This window comes from Leiobunum rupestre, chromosome 6, assembly GCF_980474605.1.
Source record: "Leiobunum rupestre chromosome 6, qqLeiRupe1.1.hap1, whole genome shotgun sequence".
In the NCBI taxonomy this organism is placed as follows: Eukaryota; Metazoa; Arthropoda; class Arachnida; order Opiliones; family Sclerosomatidae; genus Leiobunum; species Leiobunum rupestre.
In genome coordinates, this window is record NC_143389.1 from 46,075,354 (window position 1) to 46,094,534 (window position 19,181).

General features: G+C 36.9%; 1 protein-coding gene across 6 annotated transcripts in view; it reads right to left on the reverse strand.

The window, feature by feature from the left end:
• Positions 1-19,181, reverse strand: part of LOC149941155 (uncharacterized) — an 89,120-nt gene that overhangs the window by 17,192 nt on the left and 52,747 nt on the right. For all 6 annotated transcript variants that reach the window (XM_090179866.1, XM_090179864.1, XM_090179862.1 and 3 more), the window contains one exon: positions 2,654-2,767. In XM_090179866.1, coding sequence (XP_090035992.1) covers positions 2,654-2,743 — 90 coding nt within the window. In that variant the 5' untranslated portion in view covers positions 2,744-2,767. The remainder of the gene's footprint in view (positions 1-2,653; positions 2,768-19,181) is intronic.

Genomic DNA, 19,181 nt, shown 5'->3' on the forward strand with positions numbered 1-19,181 from the left:
TATTCTATAGCGTTAAAAGTCATAGGAAAATGTAAGGAGAGGTATAAGGGCCATTTTAACAAGTGCAAAGTGGTCAATAAATATGTAGCAGGGCTACGCGGGTCGAAGACAAAGTTAGTTTTCCCCCCCGTTTAAGGTACAGCACGCGGAGGTCTCGATCCATCAATTTTTGATGCTTGACAAATTTATTCGCGTAGAAAATCGCCTACGTTCGACGTCTAGAAAAAGACTTTTCAAATTGTCGATATTTAACATTCAGGACGCGCGCCGTTTTATGGTCAATCTCTCTTTCTGTCGTTTATACGCATTGGATCGACCCCCGCGCTTATACAAAAAAAGGCCACACGTAAGCGTTATGCTTTTCAATTTAGTTAGAAGAGTCTATTGAGCCTCGTGACAGCTTCTACTCCCGCGCGCATACCGCTGGAATCAAGGAATTCTATACCGAGTCGTATTTGACACGATTTCACTACGAATATATACACGTAAGCGCGTTATACTGTCATTTGAAAATGCCTCAATGTTGACTATTTAATGGAAGGGTGCCGTTAAAGAAAAGGTATTGTTTATTTTGGGATAATGCCATGTTTCGTCAACACGTCTGTCAACTAGTGTAACGCTTAAGATAAGGCATATTTAACTACGCCTCCATAGAACATACATTTTGTGGACTGTAAATTGCAATTCTTATATTCCTCGCGCTATTAAAAGAATGATTTGTGTACATTTGTTCGAATTTCATTCGTCCGAACGGTGGTACAAATGTCCGAATGATCATTTGTCCGAATGCCGGAAACGTATTTCATTTGCCCGAAAAATTTATCACAACTTTTGTTGGTGATTTAGTCGTTCAATTTATGTTAACATTACTGGCGAATTTCATTGTTCGAATAATCGTTTGTCCGTTTTTTCGAACATTAGGAATTGGTTGTATTTTTTTTAATATTGTTAATATAAGAAAATGGTAACATTAACGTGAACCTAACCTAACCTAAAATATCCACAACATTCAACGCAATTCCCACTTACTATATCGGCCAAAAAAAATCCAGACCAAATAAAAAACAGCTATAAGAAATACTAATTTAGCGACAGAATTCGGACAAGTGATGCTACCTAGAGGTCGGTAACGGTTAATCATTATCCATGTTTAAATTGATTTTTCCGGGAAAAAAATGTAAACAAAGAAATTTACCGGTTAATATTTCGGAAAATGATTAAAAAACATGTATTATTCGTAAAATTTTAGCTTTTTATCGAAAAAAACGTTGTTTTTCCAATTAATTTTACAAATTTATCAAACAATTAATCGGATAATACAGAAATATAAATTTCTTGATCAAAACGTTTTACGAATAATTTTGAGAGCTTTATCTATTGAATAAAAGTTAACCATCCCCGACCTCTAATGCTACCGATTCTGACGAATGAAACAAACAAGTTGTCCAATTCGCGCAATTGAAACATTTGTTATTTCGGCGGTTCGGACGAATGAAATTCGAACATTTGTTCCACCGTTCGGACGATTGAAATTCGAACAAATGTACCTACCCCAAAATAATAACCGTGGAAACTAAATTTGGTGATCGCTAGGTACGAGATAAAATATAGAATTTTCCAAAGCAAGATATTCCACGCATATTCAAAATCAACTTCACTAACTTCCGTTACTCATCTAATAATAATAATATTAACCAGCTAAACTAATACCCAAGAAACCAAACAAGCCTAAATCAATTATTAGGAGAGTGTTGGCAAGCCCTCAAGACCACAGCTACCTATACCTATGGATGGGGGAAACCGAAAAGCTCGTGCGGAAACCTCTCAAACCAGTAAAGAGATAACTTACAAACTCAACGCGGAAGAAGTGGTTCCGATTTTTAACTCACAAGGAGACGACCCGAGGTATTTTTCACTGGGTTTTTTTAAATCCGGGGGATAAGTAAACCTTTATGTAACTTGAAATTCCCCAAAAGGAAAAGTTTCGAAGGGCTTTAGTTTTTCCATGGAAACCAAAATTTAGTCAATTTTACTTGCTTTTACCTAATTTTCACATTTTACTAATATTTACCAAAATGTTCATACATCTACCCATTTTTATCCATTTTAAATAATATAACCCACATTTATTTGCGTTTACCCAATTTGCTTATTTTTCCCAAATTTACACAGATTTACCCAAATTAACGTGAAATTACCCAAAGTAAAATTATTTTAATATACCTTTTTTTTTTAATATTTTAAAATTTTCCAAAGGGGGGGACCATTAAAATCTGCGATTTGTCCATGTTAATTTCCAAAGGGTAAAAAAGATTTTAAGTAATCAAAAGCATTTTTGGTTATCAATGCAAAACTTAAGCACGTCGAAACTTTTCCTATTGGTAAATTTCAAGATACATAAAGGTCTACTTATCCTACAAATTTAAACAAAATTGGTGAAAACCACCTCGGGTCGTCTCCTTGTCAGTACCACAATCTGAGATGAAACCCGGCTCTTCTTCGTGCGTGGCGAGAGTGCTAACCACCTCGCCACCCTATTATAAAGTTGGTGACGCCTTCGGAGTTGGAAGTGACGTAATTTGGGTCATATCTTGCGAACAAGGTTTCATTGCAGAAAATACGTTTCTGGCATACTTATGAGTTATTACGTTACCTTCCTGGAAACTTTAGCTTTGGTCCTCGGTGAACTGGCCGTTTTAGACCTTTTTCGTCGAACGGGCTGCGGATCACTGTTTTCGAGCATTTTGGCCCTTTAAGAATATTCAATCTGAAAATAGAAGGATATTTATTAATAAATGTATTTAATGTTAATTCATAATTAGATGAAAATAATCTATATTATCACCACGAAAAAAACGCACCCAGAAGCCGAGGAGAGCTAACCCGCTACTAACAAGGAGCGGCTGAAGATAACCCTATTTTAGCAGCCCAGACTTTTGCGTCACGTGGTATAGTAAGCAACCAATAAGAAGTTATTTGTTAGGATGAAACCCAGATAATAGAAAACCGCAATGATATTAGAATACAAATGTTTTGCCAGCGTATTTACAGTACGGTTTATAGCGCTGGCGTTCATAACAATTAAAATATTTAATTAAAATAAACTATTAATATCCCAGTAAAAATACGGGCTTCTTCAGTCGAATGTTTTTTGTTATAAAGCAGAAGTATATAAAATATATTTTATGAGATAAGTGTATAACTAGATCATAAATTTTTTACAAATATCTTGGCAAACTCAGGGCCAGTAGTTTTACTTAGTTTAAAAGAATCGTAACCCCAGATTTAATGTAGCCCGAGTTACGACTTTTTTAAACTAAGGTAACGATATGATGTATTTCCAAGGATACACTATTTGTTCTTAAACGAGTTTAGGAAACGAATGCACATGTTTCAAGCTAATACAATTTGTAGTTTAAATAGGTACGATATTATAAAGTTCTGTTAAGAGTTTTTCAAAGCCCAATGTGCGAGTTATAGGTATGAAAATTAAAACCACTTCGTTAGTTAAATTTGCACATTTATTTTTAATAAAATTAAAATAAACCTGCAAATTTAACAAAATTGTTATAATTTTCATACTTAAAGTTCTGTTAAAACGTAATGAATTTAATTCATAAAATATGTTTAGAAATATAATTTAACACGTTTATTTTCAAAAACTGTTACAAATTATTTTTAGAGTTTAAAAAATATATAAAAAAAACATTACATTTAACATTTTTAAAATGTTATGAACGTAAATAATTCCATTTTTAATAAAAATTAACCCGCTTCTTCAAAATATTCGTAAAAAACGTGACTGCCGGCACCAGGAATCGAACCCGAACTAGACGACCATGATTTTATTTAAGTTTCCCAACACACGATGGCGCTTGTGTTCGTCAGTTGTGCAGGAAAGCTCACCCTCATATGAAACTACAACTCAATAATGCATGGTTTAAAAATTCAAATCTCATATAGCGTCCAACGTGATACGTAAGCGAGTGATCAAAACACTAAGTCAAGCTAAACCTAATTTAAAATTCGAATATGTGAACGTAACAAAAAAGTGGTACTATTAAAACAACTTCAAATATCGAACCCCTTTATACTCAAAGAACGCTCTTTCGACACGTACAACAAAGGAAAAGTCCACAAAATTAATATTTAATCCGTTTAAAAACCCCAGCCGACAATCAAACCTTCAAAAGGCAAAGACACCAAAAATAACAAAGGCGTCCATGTCGGTCCAAGCCCAACCAATCCGCCAAAATAATGAATACCCCGCGGCAGTATTTCACTGGCCACGGATACAAAATCCTCCTTTGAAAAATATGGAAATAAACTCTCCCAATAACGGACAAATAAATGGAAAGAGAATATATACATTTTTAGAAATAATAAATGTATTTTGAAAAACGGCGAGCGGGGAAGAGACACGCGAAGGAGAATGAATTCGAAATCGTATTAATTAAAAAGGCAATCGGAAAAGTGTCGAGAAGGGAAAGCCGCTAGAAAGCGGAAAAATCCGCGAAAAACGGGCGGGTGAACGACGGCGCGAGTTTAGCGAAATTAAATGGGCCGACTGAAAATCTCCCCTTGTCAAAAGATTTAAAGAGAGAGAGAGAGAGAGACGAAGGCTTATAAAATCCCTTAAGAGCTTTAAGGAAGGCGCTTGTAAACAGCGGACGGTTCCATCAACAATCTCTGCCTCTTTCGCGGCCCGTTTTCCAAAAAAGTAACCGTCGGCGGCGTTGCCGAGGGCCGTGTTTAAAATGAAAGATTTTCGAGGCTCGTAATTAATAAGTGGTGGTTTTGATACCCCGGCCGGCCGCGCTCTCGTTCGCCCGCGCGCCTACACTACAAAGTGACGCCTTTAGCACCTATCAAAATTCGCTTTCCCTCTTTATTAGAATGTGTAATGGCCCGTTCATTTTTATATTCCACGTCGCTATATACAACCCTCTACCGCTAACAGATTGTCATATATATATTATAACGAGACGAAAAGTGTCACTCAAAAATGTAAGCGTTGCCCCCCTCGAGTTTGTATACTCTATTGAATGATAATATTTGACGCTACGATAGCGAGCTTCACTGGTTTTATCTTTAGTATTTGATTTTCGTTCACTCATTAGAATCATGATTTTTGAAAAACAGGGCAGTAATTAGAACGGTGCAAAAGGTGCGAAGGCGCAAAACTAACGGGATACAGAAATGGAACGCATAAAAATAGCTGTTCAAATTTCAATGATTGGGCACAGATAGCACATTGCAAATATACGAAATGAATCATGTTGATAAGCATTTTGATTGCGCTAAGATATTTGGATTTAGGCTAATAAACGTTCTCAATTGTGGTCCATTAGTAGAGCCTTTAATAATTTTAGGAAAGGAAATCGGACTTGCTTATTGTCAATAATAAGTTTGTGGGCCCTAAAGTATAAAGAAAGTTAGGCTCTAGACTGCTTAGCTTGCCCTTGGCGTGTCCACTAGATCAAATATTTTGGGACACATATTTAAATTTAAACAATCATCAGACATTATTTTCCTGTTATCAGTTATCTAGCCTGTAATTTACAATAATCGGTAGGTACAATAGCATCCAGTGATCAAAGGATAAAATGTAATTATAACTTGCTATCCCAGCAGCGTTTGAACTTAAATCATTGTCCTTCAATTTACTTAACGATAGTTTCGCGCTTATCATACGCCTACCCGGACACCTGGAATTGTTTTGAGCTGATGTGACCTAACATGTGACAAAACTGACCAGAATTTTCAAAAACTGTTGATGGACTCCAGTCAAAAACTCGACTAATATATCTGAAGTCGCTATAGGCCCACTTACATAATAATAATAATAATAATCAGCTAGGCTAATACCCAAGGCACCACCCTAGGCCTAAGTCATCAAGCGACTTTTGAAGCCTTTTAATTCAGGTGGCAGGGTTACACTGCGTAGGAGGGTGGTGTCAAGCCCTGCATGCCACGTGATCGAGCCAACAGCTCCCTACACTAACTATTACCGTTACATATAATACACAACAGACATTGCTTAAGATTTTTTTTTGGTATACGCTCACGAACTAATGAATGATTGAATCATGGGAATGATCAACCTTTTAAACTATCAAACTAGAACAGTTATCCCATCAATGAATAATCTCGATTTCTCACTCGATTTAATATTAGATCAACAGCCAGTAGTTATTTTCAACTGATCAAAGAAGTTCCTTTTTTTCCATCAGAAAACTAAATTCGCTAAAAAACCTAAGACACCAGAATCGCAACTTCCTAATTTCTTTCTTATTACACGCCGAAGAAAGAGAGAAAACAGGGTGGTCACAGGTCTGGGAAAATCAGTTAATTTTGAAAATAGGCCTAAAACGCCGGAGATAGATCAGGGAATTTTTAGAATTTGTAGAAGATCAGTGAATTTTAACTATATTTAAATGTTACGAATTCCAACTTTGCAATACAAAGGTTTTAAGTGAAAATATAAGTTGAAGTTACTTCAAAAACTTCTGACCTAAAATATATAGGACAATAAAAGATGTCTAATTTTCACCTTAAAGCAAATGACGGCTCTATCAAAAAAGATTATAAAATGCTTCTAACAGCGCTTCTAGGTGGCAGCACCTTCCGGGACTTAAACCGAAAGGCGAGTTGTTTGCCATCTATAATTGGCTTCTCGAAACCACGTGTCTAATAAGTTAATAATCACGTGATTCCGAAAAGCCAACCAAGGCGAGAAGCTTCCAATTTGTCACACCTTTTAGGCTAGATTTTTGATGCGTACTCAACTTGTTTTGATTATTACGCTAACGACATCTAGCGCGAGCAAATGCAACTAGACAGGAGCCACCACTTGCTTCAAAAAGGTCAAGGAAAATCTCTAAAAACGGTCAGCGAAAACCGGAGAAAGGCAGGTGATTTGAATCTGAAAACATTGCAATCGCTAGCCGGTACACATTTTGGAGTGCAGTTGGAACCTTTATTCCAAGTTTCTATCCAAAAACGGATCTTTGCCTCTCTTTGGATCCAGAATCTTTGCTTGGGTGGTCCTTACTTATTTCAAAAGATTATTCCTATCCAATTTGATACAGCACATTAACAAGGAGACTACCCGAAGTGGTTATCACCGATTTTGTTGAAACTCGGGGGTTAAGTAGACCTTATGGTAGTATGAAAATTGATGAAGGGAAAAGTTGCAATGGGCTTTAGTTTTCCCATGGCAACCGAAAATGTTTTGATCTCTCAAAACAAAACAAATCTCCATTTAAAAAAGCATGGCATTTTCTCGGTTTCACAGGGTACCTAATTATTTCAAAAATTTCAAAAAAAAATAAAATTTTCAAAACATACGCAAAAAGATGAATTTAACCTATTTTGGGTAAAATTGATCAATGATTTTGGCTAAAATTGATCAATTTTGGTTTAATTTTAACAAAATTTGGGTAACCGAGAATATCCCATGCTTTTTTAAATGGAGAGGCCAAAAACATTTTGGGTTGCAATTGGAAAACTAAAGCCCATTGCAACATTTACCTCTGGCAATTTTCATACTACCATAAGGTCTACCGAACCCCCGAGTTTCAACAAAATCGGTGATAACCACCTCGGGTAGTTTCCTTTGTAAGTTATTGGGTCGTATAAAAAATTGGCTTGGTATGACGGAAAAACCGACGATATTCAACAAAAAGGCAGGATCTATACTCGGAAACTCTATAACAACCAATAAGATTAACAAAATTGTGACTTAGGATAGCCAGAACGAACTACTGAAAATAATTGGCAAAATAGACTAAGACATTTTGCGCAAAGACGGTTTACCTCACGAAGTCAAGGTTGAAGAAGTACGAAAGGCGAAACAAAATATGATTAACTCAAACATTTTATAAATTGCATCAACATGTAAAGGCGGTTCTAATTAAGATGTAATTAGGTATAGTTCATGTAGACAGTGGCAGTAAGCACGTACCTAGGTTCCCCGATTTTTAGCGGCCCCATTTTCCCCAATCGGGGGTGCAAAATTGTAACATCGTAACATTTTATGCTAGGTCTCTAAAGGATCTATAACAGTCCCAAAATAATACTACGCCTGGATATAAGTGGTATAAAGAGCCTCTGAATTTATAATAAGTCCGACAAATTGAGAAGTAAATCAGAAAATGCTTTGCGATTGAAAATTGAGAAGTTAAGAACTAGTGTTGTTAATTTTCCAGAAAAATAAAATGCGGAAAAAGTTCCGGAAAATTTTCCGCAAATCGGAAAAATAAAAATATTGAAACAAAAAGGGTTTAACTTTTTATCGATATAAAATGGCTAATAACAGTAAACATACTACAAAACATTAATAGCGTTACATTGTTTTAATCAGTTTAAACTAGTCTAGAGGTTTAGTTTTACTTTTAGATTCGAAGAAATTAAGTGAAAATGCCGCTTTATTCAAATTTGCAATCAATATATTAGACTAATCATGGAATTAAAACGTTTTTTAATTTTTTTCGGAAAAATACGGAAAATTTTCCGACTTACAACACTATTAAATATATCCGTAACGAGTTTGACGAGTCCAGGGTGAAACGTGGAACTAAGTATTCCAACAGAATACGGTTCTAGAAAGACCTTCGCGAACGTTCAAGGACACGACCAGACTAATGGAATGCGGACGGCCGAAATGTTTCCTGGCCGACACAATGAATAGAGCTTGCTATAGCCGCAATTGATATCCATCACGAAACGTCAAAAGTAAATGAACCGAAGTTACCAGACTGCTATACTCTCCATGTTGGAGGTGTTTTCCTTATAAAGTTACATTTTGACCTCGAATTTGAAATTTTACACGCTCCTAGGCCGAAAAAAAACATTATTGTTTTTATGAAACCATTTTTTATACATAGAAATAGCTATACCCACAATTCTCAAGTGCAATTTATCACGTCAAAAGAAGGGGATGGAAATTCGCTTTTATTTGACACTATTTTCTCATAATATTCATAAGGAAAACGCCGTCCGATTCTAAGCGCTATTTCGATACTTCGGTTCATTTACTTCTGGAAACGTTAATAAAAATATTCCCGAAGAACGATGGCTTAGAATAGCCGAATGATGCTATTTGGATGCCGACTTTGGTCAATCCGAAGCATGTAGGACAAATTATCCAAATTAGATCCAAAAGGAGAAGAAACTCTTCTTATCAAACATCCAAAAGGAGTATAACGATAGAAGTTTTGCAATTTGTAAATGGACAAAGTTTTCGTCACCAGGGCTCAGCAGAAAGCGGAGGACAACGAACTAACAACCAAATACGAAAACAAAGGATCAGCGAAAGAAGAAAAATCAAGTGCAACCAGAGACTATTCGAACAATGAAGAGGAACTTCACATTAATTAAGAAGTTCAACGTGTTGAAACGACGGTAATGGAAGAATGAATAGAAAACTTAAAAATGGACAAGTATAAAAGTCAATTAGTTTCATTTGCTTAATTTCGTTTAGAAAGTAAACACCGTAACGCCATCTTCGAGTTGGTACTGTCTGGAACTTCCTTTTGACGGGTTTGAAACAGTTTAGCTTTAGTTCTAATACCTGACAGTGTCCCCATGGGTTTTGTCAGCGAAATTGTCATTTGTCGGAACGAAATCTTCTTCACAGATAGTAACCGAGATCCATGTCCTAACTTCGGTCTGGTGTTATTTTATTTTCGCTAATTCATAGCTTATGGATTCTCATGGTTTGATTTCGAATATTTTATTCTGAATGCGTAAATCAAGTGCTTCCTACGTTCCGGCACAAATGGCCAATTATTCGGCTTCTACCTCTTACGAAAATCAAATCAAATTTGATTCCAAAATCATATCAAAAATTGGGCTGATTCAAATAACAATACAAAATGTTTTATTTTTGATCAAATTACAATGTTTGAAATTCAACTTTAATCCGATCGATCAAAATTATTTCAACCTAACAAAATTGGATTTAAAGTGGAAATGTCTCGATTCCAGTTGGATCCAAATATAGACATTGGACCCAGTTCTTTAAACTAGTGCTGTAGTTAGGTTTCTTAACGAAACGCAAAGCGTTTTACACCTTAGTCGCTTGCTCTTTAAATTTTGGTAATTGTCACTCCATACATCTGTTTTGATTCCCCATTTCCCTTTTCTCAAAGGCTTCGTTGACCTTATCGGCAACATAGAAAAGGTCAAGATTCACCATTTTGCTTTGGATCTTACTAGTCCTGTGGTCTCCAAGAATTCGTATAGAAACGCTAGTTTGTTTTCTATTCTTTAAAGCGGTACCAATTCATTACGGCCATTGTTTGCGCCTACTCCAAAATAATCTAACAAATTCAGAATGATAATCAATCATACTGTTTTATAAGGGCATTGATAAATTGAATAAAAAATTTATTTTACTTACAACGAACCTTATTCTAATTATCAATTCAAACGCTAATAAATATTTTAAATTAATTAGATATAAATAATAAATTATCCTTTTACCGATATTAGTAGATAAATTATTATTTTTTTCACCCAAGAGATTTGGAAATGCTCGTAACATTGGTATAACCATGTCCAGTACAATTAAATATTAAAACGAATAAACAATTAACTTCAGACCCCCCGAATTAGTATTCCGACTTCGTCAGCGTTATTATCGACGTTAAACAAAAGATGAAAATAATATACTTATAGACCCCCCATAAATAGTAAGTTTAGAAAATCGAAATGTTAATTTATAAAACCAATAAACTGAAAAGCGAAAAATAATCTTAAACAACATTTATATTGATTTTTCCAAATATCAATAAAGGATTACACGAAGGAATAAATCAGGTAGAATTTTATATATTCAACTCATCCGTTAAAAAAAACGGCACACAACAAGGGCGGGGTTAAAATCACGACAAACAGTATTTTAAAAAACAATGCCACTATACAAAGCGCGCTCTCGAGTTATCTCCGAGTCGAAAACTTACAAGCTTGCTGGATATATCAATTCCGATTTGAAATGAATAGCTTCATATATTTTCTCTTTTTCCCTATGCTTTTTTCTTTCGCGCAACGAGCGCATTCCTGGTGAAAATTGCCGACTATTTCGATTTTACAATAAGAGTATTTCCGTGTTTCAAGTCAATAGCTCCGGATATGGGCGATATTAAACGAGTATTTTCAAAAGAGAGATAAAAAAAAGCAATTTTTGAAAGCTTATAATTTGGGAGTTTTTTTGGCGATAAGGCCCGTTTTTCGATTATGCCCAAGTAGAAACACGCGATTTGCTTTTAAAAAAAATAATGAAAATAAACTATGCATATTCAGTTCATAGTAGGCCCCTAAGAAGTCGACTTCCCCCGGGAACTGATAGTTAGGAAATATCGGAAATTACCACCAGAGAAAGAGAAATTGTTCGAGGCAGAGAATATATAACTATTCATTTTCTTCGTTCTGACATATTTTTGTTCTTTGGCTTTTTCACGAGTGTTTTCGCTTATTAAAATTACCGAGTATATATATCGAATAATTCTGGATTTTGTTATGGCGCTTGATCGAAAACGCGAATATTAATATAAAAGTCACGTACGTTAAGTTTAAAATAAAAAAAACACGCTGGAAAATTAGATTAATGGAACTCTGCCGAAACTCCGGACAGGTCGAATTCGCATTCTTTTACAAATTTACGCAAATGAAGCACACCAATAAAACCCCAATTTAATTAAAATAAAATGCTTCGACGGACAAAGCCTCTCGTATAAAACAGCCCGCACATCGAGGCGACAAATGTATTTTAAAAAAACCCCGCCAGGAACACGCAACCTACTTAGAGATAAAATAGAAAAATAAGTAAACGCCCTTAGTCAAAAGTACTTAGGCTTATTAGAACGTTAAAAACATCGTGGAAAGGCTTCGGCGGTTATGGTAAGAGGCAGCGACAGTGAAAGAACCGGGGGGGGGGGTAGAAATTAAAGTACATAATCTGATTCGACAAGAAGAGAAGAGACCGGGAGGGGGGGCAGAGAGCGGGCACATGGCAAAACCAAAAAGAGAAAATTTTTAATCATAAAAATGGCACCGTCATAATTATAATCCTCAAACCCCCGCGCCTCCCCCGCACCACCCCCCTCCACCAGTAGAATTTAATAAAAGTGGCCCGGTTACCTGACACAACGACCAACGCGCCAACCCACTTCTCCCACTCTTTTAATTAAAATACCAGCTAAAAGCGATGGCTAAAAATGCAAATAATAACAAAAAAAGTGTCCGAAAGCGTATATAACGTAGTAAAGTATATAAAATTATCCCTATAATCGCCGCCTGTTTATTTTTCATTGGAATTAGAAGTTTGATAAAAGCATTTTCCCATTAGTAATCAAAATGAACCGAAAGGGGGGGGGGCGAATAAATGGGGCTTCGCTTCGCCTTAATTGGTGAAAGTAGTTTTTGAGGAAAGTAGAATTTTAGCGACGGCTCGATGGCATTTTGTAATTTGCAGCGACGGGAGGATGCCCGACTATTATATAACGGCGCGCTGGGCACCATCAGAAAGGTAGGGGGCGCAGGGTCGCGAAGGGGGGCGCAGTTAGAACGGGAGCCAACCCCACCCGACACGAGCCAACCCCACCCTTAATAAAATTCCTATCAACCAATCGTAAATTTCGCCTCTATTAAAAAGGAGAGAGAAACGTCGCTGTTAGTATAGAATACACTGTTCTCTGGCCAGAATAAAGTCACAGGGAAAAAATATATCATACAGAGGGTGAACTACCTTTTATAGGTGGACCTGATGTCGGGCTTATGGGCTCTCTCTGCATAGGCGCGTATATAAGCAATTATTACGAAAGTGCAATTCCTAAAACTATTTTACATACAACAATGATGGAGTTTTTACTGCCATAGACCGAAAGTGAATTATCCGGGAGCGATTGTTTTGTTGGCCGAAATAACGCTTTTTTTACGTCTAATATTCGAATAGGCGATATTATAAAGTCAGATATGCTTGCTCAACTTGTTAAAATGGGATAACGAAATAGTACAGTTAAAGCCTACGGATGAATTCATAGGCTCTTTGGTGGGAAAACTAATGGAAGCATAGTGAAAGGTGGCATTTCCCATCAAAACAAGAGGGCCACGTTACTTTATTATATCGCCTATTGCAAAGTTTCTTAGGCCTTTTTTACAGTTTACAGGTAGATTCGGTGTGTCGTTCTACATTTAGGGCTCCGACTGAAATCTTAAAAATAATTAAGGGGGAAGGAATACTTTTATTAATGAAAACAGGGTTAAATATAAATAAAAAATTTCGTCCCTATTTGGTACGAAAAATTAATAAAATTATTTGGTTTTTCATTATTGATTCCCTAAAATTGACTTGGTTTTTCATTATTGACTCACGGTAGCTTACTTTATTGGTTCCCGAAAACTGTCAGTTTTTCAATATTGTGAACCGAACACGGATGTGGTCTTTCAATAGTGGTTCCCAAAAACTGACTTCGTTTATGAATTTTGTGTCCCGAACAAGGATTTAGTTTTTCATTGTTGACTTCCGAAAACCGCTTTAGTTTTTCATTAGTGGCTACCGAAATTTGACTTAGTTTTTTAGTTGGGGACCTTAAAGAAAAATAGGGACCTTGAGGTTTTCTAGAATATTGGTGGGAACTATGAAACTTTATTTATTCCATTAAATCAATTTCCATATCTTCTTTCATTTAATTCTGTATTTCAGAAGTTCAAATTTATTTATATTTAATGGTTTAAGAAAATTTATTGAAGATTAAAGTTAATTTTAAATTGAATAGATTAATTTCAATATAATTTGATTATTTTCAGAATTTTCAAACTGAACAAAAAAACTTTAATCCCCCTGTATGTTACATCAAATTTTCAACCCTTAAAAATAAACTTACTAAAAGAAATATATTCTACTATTAATCATTTTCATATTCTTATTTTAAAAAGTCTATTTTAATCGACATAATTTTAGTTCAGTTATTAATGTATATGACTATTTCATTTATATTGAAAAAAACGTATTTGATAAATTAATGATAAAATTAAATTAAATCATTAGGAAAAAAACCGGCGTGAGCCCTTTACGACAGTAAATTACCTAACATACGGAACTTCAGAACTTCATTGAAAATTACAAATTAAAATCAAAGAGACCGATGCGTCATCCAATTAAAAATAAACCATTTAAAAGATTAGGAAAAGAAAAAAAATAACGCAGTCTACAATATATCATTTAATATAGACAACGTTAACAAATTCACGCCCCTTGAAAGCAGGGCCAAATGTTATACATCAAAGGCCTTAACACAAAATCAAAAAAGGTTCGGGTCATTTTAGGTAATTTATAAAAAAGGGGGGTATCTTTTAATTATTTTTAATATAAATTAGAAATTTCTAACAGATAAATTTGATGGTAGGTGGTAGAGATTTAATTTACGATCAAACATCACGAACTATGTAAAAAGCGCTGTACACAACATTTAAACCATTTAGAGAAATAGCTAACAGGGACTAGTTATAATATAAAAATTACGTGTTCACTTTAAACAGCCGACCAAAAATCCATAACATTTTTTTTTAATTTTTTTAGAGTAATAAAACTCATTTTAACTGCATACCCACCCATTTCATTAGAGAAAAAAAGAGGGCTGGCAACTCATAATGAATTGAAAACACGTCGGATTCAATTAAAATTTAACGATAGGGGGAGCGCGTGAGGGCGCAAAAAGGGGAGTATGGAAAGGGACGAGCTCTAACACGCAACGCTCTATAATTTCTATAAAGCAACCCCACCGTAACAGACAGACTGTATTAACGCTACCCCCGCCCCCTTCGCTACTTTAACTAACCAGAACCCCAATTCTCCGCGTCATCCACCTATCTTTTTAATTAAATTAAAAAACAAATTAAAAATTCAAATAGACAGCTTTCTCTCTCTCTTCCCCATCCTTGGCCAAATAAACGGGGAAGTTAAAAAAAATCTTTAAAAAAAATCCCAATTTCCTTCAGAGCGTACAATACGCTTAATAAAAAAATCTCATCATAAGGGTTTCATTACGGGGCTGGGGCATCTATGGACGAGGGGGGCACGAAAAAAAAAAGGAAGTCTGAAGAAGAAGAAGAAGAAATTGCACCAGAGGACACTTTTGGCGAAATTAAAATTGGCTAATTTAAATGAAGTCATTAACGAAGGTTGCTTTAAAGAGACAACATTAAAGGAGGAGATGGCGGAATGACTTTGAGAAGCGTACCTTATCTCAAAGTCGCCGTTCTTTTCGTTCGACGCCGACTTTACCCCTTTATTAAAAGGTTTATCCATAGTGTCAGGTAATTCGTAATTTTAGTCCTCGGGGAAGGAATAAAGCGTATAAGGCAAACAGTGCAAAATAGAAGCGACGCTTTCTATATGACCTTAAAAAGAAGTCGTATAACAAAATTACGACTCAACGCCGCAGCCCCCCTCTCGTATTTCCCTGGGCACGGCGATAGCCTCTTTTAGGGAACCTTCGCAACACTGGCCAAAGGGGTCTAAAACGCAGTCACATTAATTTAGTTAAATGCGTCGAGGAAACGGCCAGATGTGAAAGGTAACGACGGGCCTAAAGTGTTCCATCCTCCACCATCCACGATATATAAAACTAGAGAATGAGAGGATCAGAAGGTTTTAGGTAGGATGGCTGACGCTAGGGGTAAGAATCGGCACTGAGGGAAAAAGGGGCGAAAAGAGAGTCTGGGGACGCGGAGAGGCTGCGGAAAAGAGAGGGATGAGGATGGAGGCGTTAGGGACGCGGGTGGAGGGGAGCCGCCGACGGGGGATATGTGAAATTTTAATTACGCTGGCTACATTGTTTAATTTAATTAAAACCACAGGGTAGCCTTATATCGGGCTAGAAAAGCGTACTGAGCGCTCGCCTCTCGACTTTTTCCCCCGTTTTCATTTTTGCTGCTCTCGCCTAGCTCTTTTCTCCGGAGTTTTCTCTCCTCCAAGAGAGAGAGAGCGAGTGGAGGGAGCCAGCCACTGCCTGCGCTACCCCACAAAGGGCTCACCTGCTGTTTTGCATCTGTATACCATCAATTATGTAAGCTTGGCCGCAGTGAGCTTTACTCGCTCAGTCTTTTCCGCGGCGCTGGCTGAAGTTTGTCACGAGGTTCTCTCTCTCTCTCAACAGGGCGAAAAGCCTAGAGGCTAAGTGAGGGAAAAAGGGGCAAAGTCCGATTCCCAGCCTAGCGGTGCCTATACGTGGGAGATAAAAATACATTTTCGCCTTTTGACGATGGTCAAAAGCGAGCGAGAGAGAGAGGACCAGCAGTGACCGAAGCAGGCCGAGATGGGGAGGAAAAAGTGAAATAATAAGAAGAAAACTGCGCATCGGCGGGAGGAGAGGAGAGCAAATGAGAAAGCTCGTGTGGAGGATTTTTCCAAAAAGGGGGATGTTTGGTACCGGTATAAAGTAAAGAAAAGGAGCCTGGGATTTTGGTAAAGGGGTAGCCGAGTGAAGGGGGGGGGGTGAATGAGAGAGATATATGCAAATTTTTAACGTCGCTGTGCAGTGAAGACTATCCCTTTTTGCGTCATCCCCCCCCCCGTTTTTCCAAAAAGTGTTTCCATCCCTCCCCTCTATCCATTTTTCCCGCGTTTCTACTTTCATTTCGCTCCTCTTGTCCCCCTAACGAAGTTCACCCCTCCTCTCTCTCCTGGCGTTCTAAGCCCCTTTCCCCAGCTTTAGTAAAACACGGGGGTTCGGGGCCTCCCTCGAAAAACCCCTCTCTCTCTCACTCTCTTCGGCGCGCGCTACCCTCTCTTTCGCCTGGCCTAGGAATGCCCGTAGTTTTATTTTAGAATTTAATTACTGCGCTGCCGCTAATTGAATCAGCTCAATAATAAAATGCCAGGGTCACTTCATAATTCCGAAACTCAATTAGCCGTTCGTTTGGGAGGAAAAGTAGGGATGGAGGGGGTGGAAGACGCCCCCCCCCCTCCTCCGGTGGATGCTCAGGCGGAGCTCTCGCTTATGCCTAGTTGTAGAGAAAGTGAGAGGGGTGAGCCAAAGAAGAGAGGGTACGTTGGGTTCGAACAAAAAGGGTGGTGGGTGGTGGGTGGTGGAGTTGAAAACCAGGCAAAGCGAGGGGGGTACAGCTGGCGGAAAAGGGCCTGAAAGTCGTGGAATTAATTTAATTAGAGCTTCGGCATAGGGTCCGGCGACGCTAGCGCCACCACCGGAGAAAGAAAGGGGAGGAATGGCAAAACCCCGACCCCCGCGTGCTTATATTTTTAGATCTATAAAACTAATAACTAATTTTGGAGCGCCATCTCACCTGATAGTGAGGCTTACCTTACGTTACCGATACCCGCCCGCTTCTTAATAGACTGTCAACTAACCCGTGGTGACCATTCGGGCTAGTATTTTGGAACTTCTGTAATAATACAGCGCGTAAGCAGACTCGCAAATTTAGTGAGAAAAAGGGGTGCTTTGTATAAGAGTCGGGCCGAGAGAGAGAAATAGAGAGAGGTCGGGTGGGGTGGAGTGTTAATTTTTCCTCGCCCCTTTCATCCCAAAAACTCGCGCAAACCCCCCTCCCTCTGTCCTCAGCGCGTACCCTTTAATTTTCTTCTTCTTCCAATAGAAGCCAGATTTAAGGCGCTTAGGTCTAGGCATTTCTCCCAATTTTATGAAAGTTGGACAACACTATCCCGCCCATCACACCCACTCCTATCTGGGATCATATCTTTTCTTTCAAGAGAGCGCTCTCCCCCTCCCCACACCCTGCCTCCCCTCCTTGACTAGTGGTGGTCAGAGTTTTCGAGAGTTTTCTAAAACCATTTCTTCTTCTTCATCTCCACCCCCCCCCCCGCAACCCCATCTTTCACGAACTCTCCTCTTGAGCTTCCCCACATCCCAAAACATTGGACGACCGCGTCCCCCGTTTTCTTTCCTTCTGAAACTCTCTCTCTCTCTCTCTCTCACCCATCCGCCAAGTTTTAGCTTCTTGGCCCTCTCGTTTCTCTTTCAATCTCTGACTCAATGAAAGAATGATATTGCTAAGGTCTAACTCTCTCTTTCTCTGGCCGGTATTATTTCTACTGTATTAATATCAACGGGACTTTCTGATTAGCATATTTTCTAGGCTCATTGTTCCTTTTGGAACCTTAAAATAATATAAGAGACGCTCTATCCGATTCACCGATGGGATTGTTGTACTGCGGTAAAATAATAGCGCGGTTTACCTGCGGGGTGTAACATACCGAGTGCGTTAAACTCGTTCTTACTTAATATTGAAAATGATAACGTTGCTATTTTATAAATAAAAGTTAAAAATATGGAATACGATTAAAGGGGTTAAATATGAAGTTGATAGAGAAATAAAAATACATTTATGTTTAATTAAACAACATTTTAAAGGTTGAAATAAATTAGAACTAATTTATGTATATTTTTTTACAGAATACAGGATAAAGGGATTTCTGAAGTAGTTTGCCAAAAGTAATTTTTTTAACTACTATATCCTGCCAACAAATTTTATTAACTTAAATCAATTGATTTTAAAAAATTATTGATCTCGAATATAAGATGTATTTCAATAAAAATGATAAACATTGTTGGTGACCACACGAATTCGATGCTAGCAAACAATTAGTAGAAATTAAATTGAAAATATTATCTGAAAATTTAGTTGGATTTCCTTTATAAATCAATCTAACGAAAAATTCATTAATTTCATAAAAATAAAAATAAATAAACAACATTACTAAAAACCTCTGCCTTACAAATCGACTATTTTCGAAGCAATGTAAAATTATGTCTTTAATTAGTTGATAGCAATCGTTATTAAACATCTTTAATACCAATCGTTATTAAACATCTTTAATACCAATCGTTATTAAACATCTTTAATACCAATCGTTATTAAACATCTTTAATACCAATCGTTATTAAACATATTTAATACCAATCGTTATTAAACATCTTGAATACCAATCGTTATTAAACATCTTGAATACCAATCGTTATTAAACATCTAAATATCAATCGTTATTAAACATCTTTAATATCAATCGTCTTTAAGCGTCTTTAAATTAAGCGTCTTTAATTAGTTAATACCAATCACACTAACGTAAATATAAGAAACTGAACCCTAAACACAAAATATACGCATTCAACCCATCACTAAAATATTTCTAATTAATT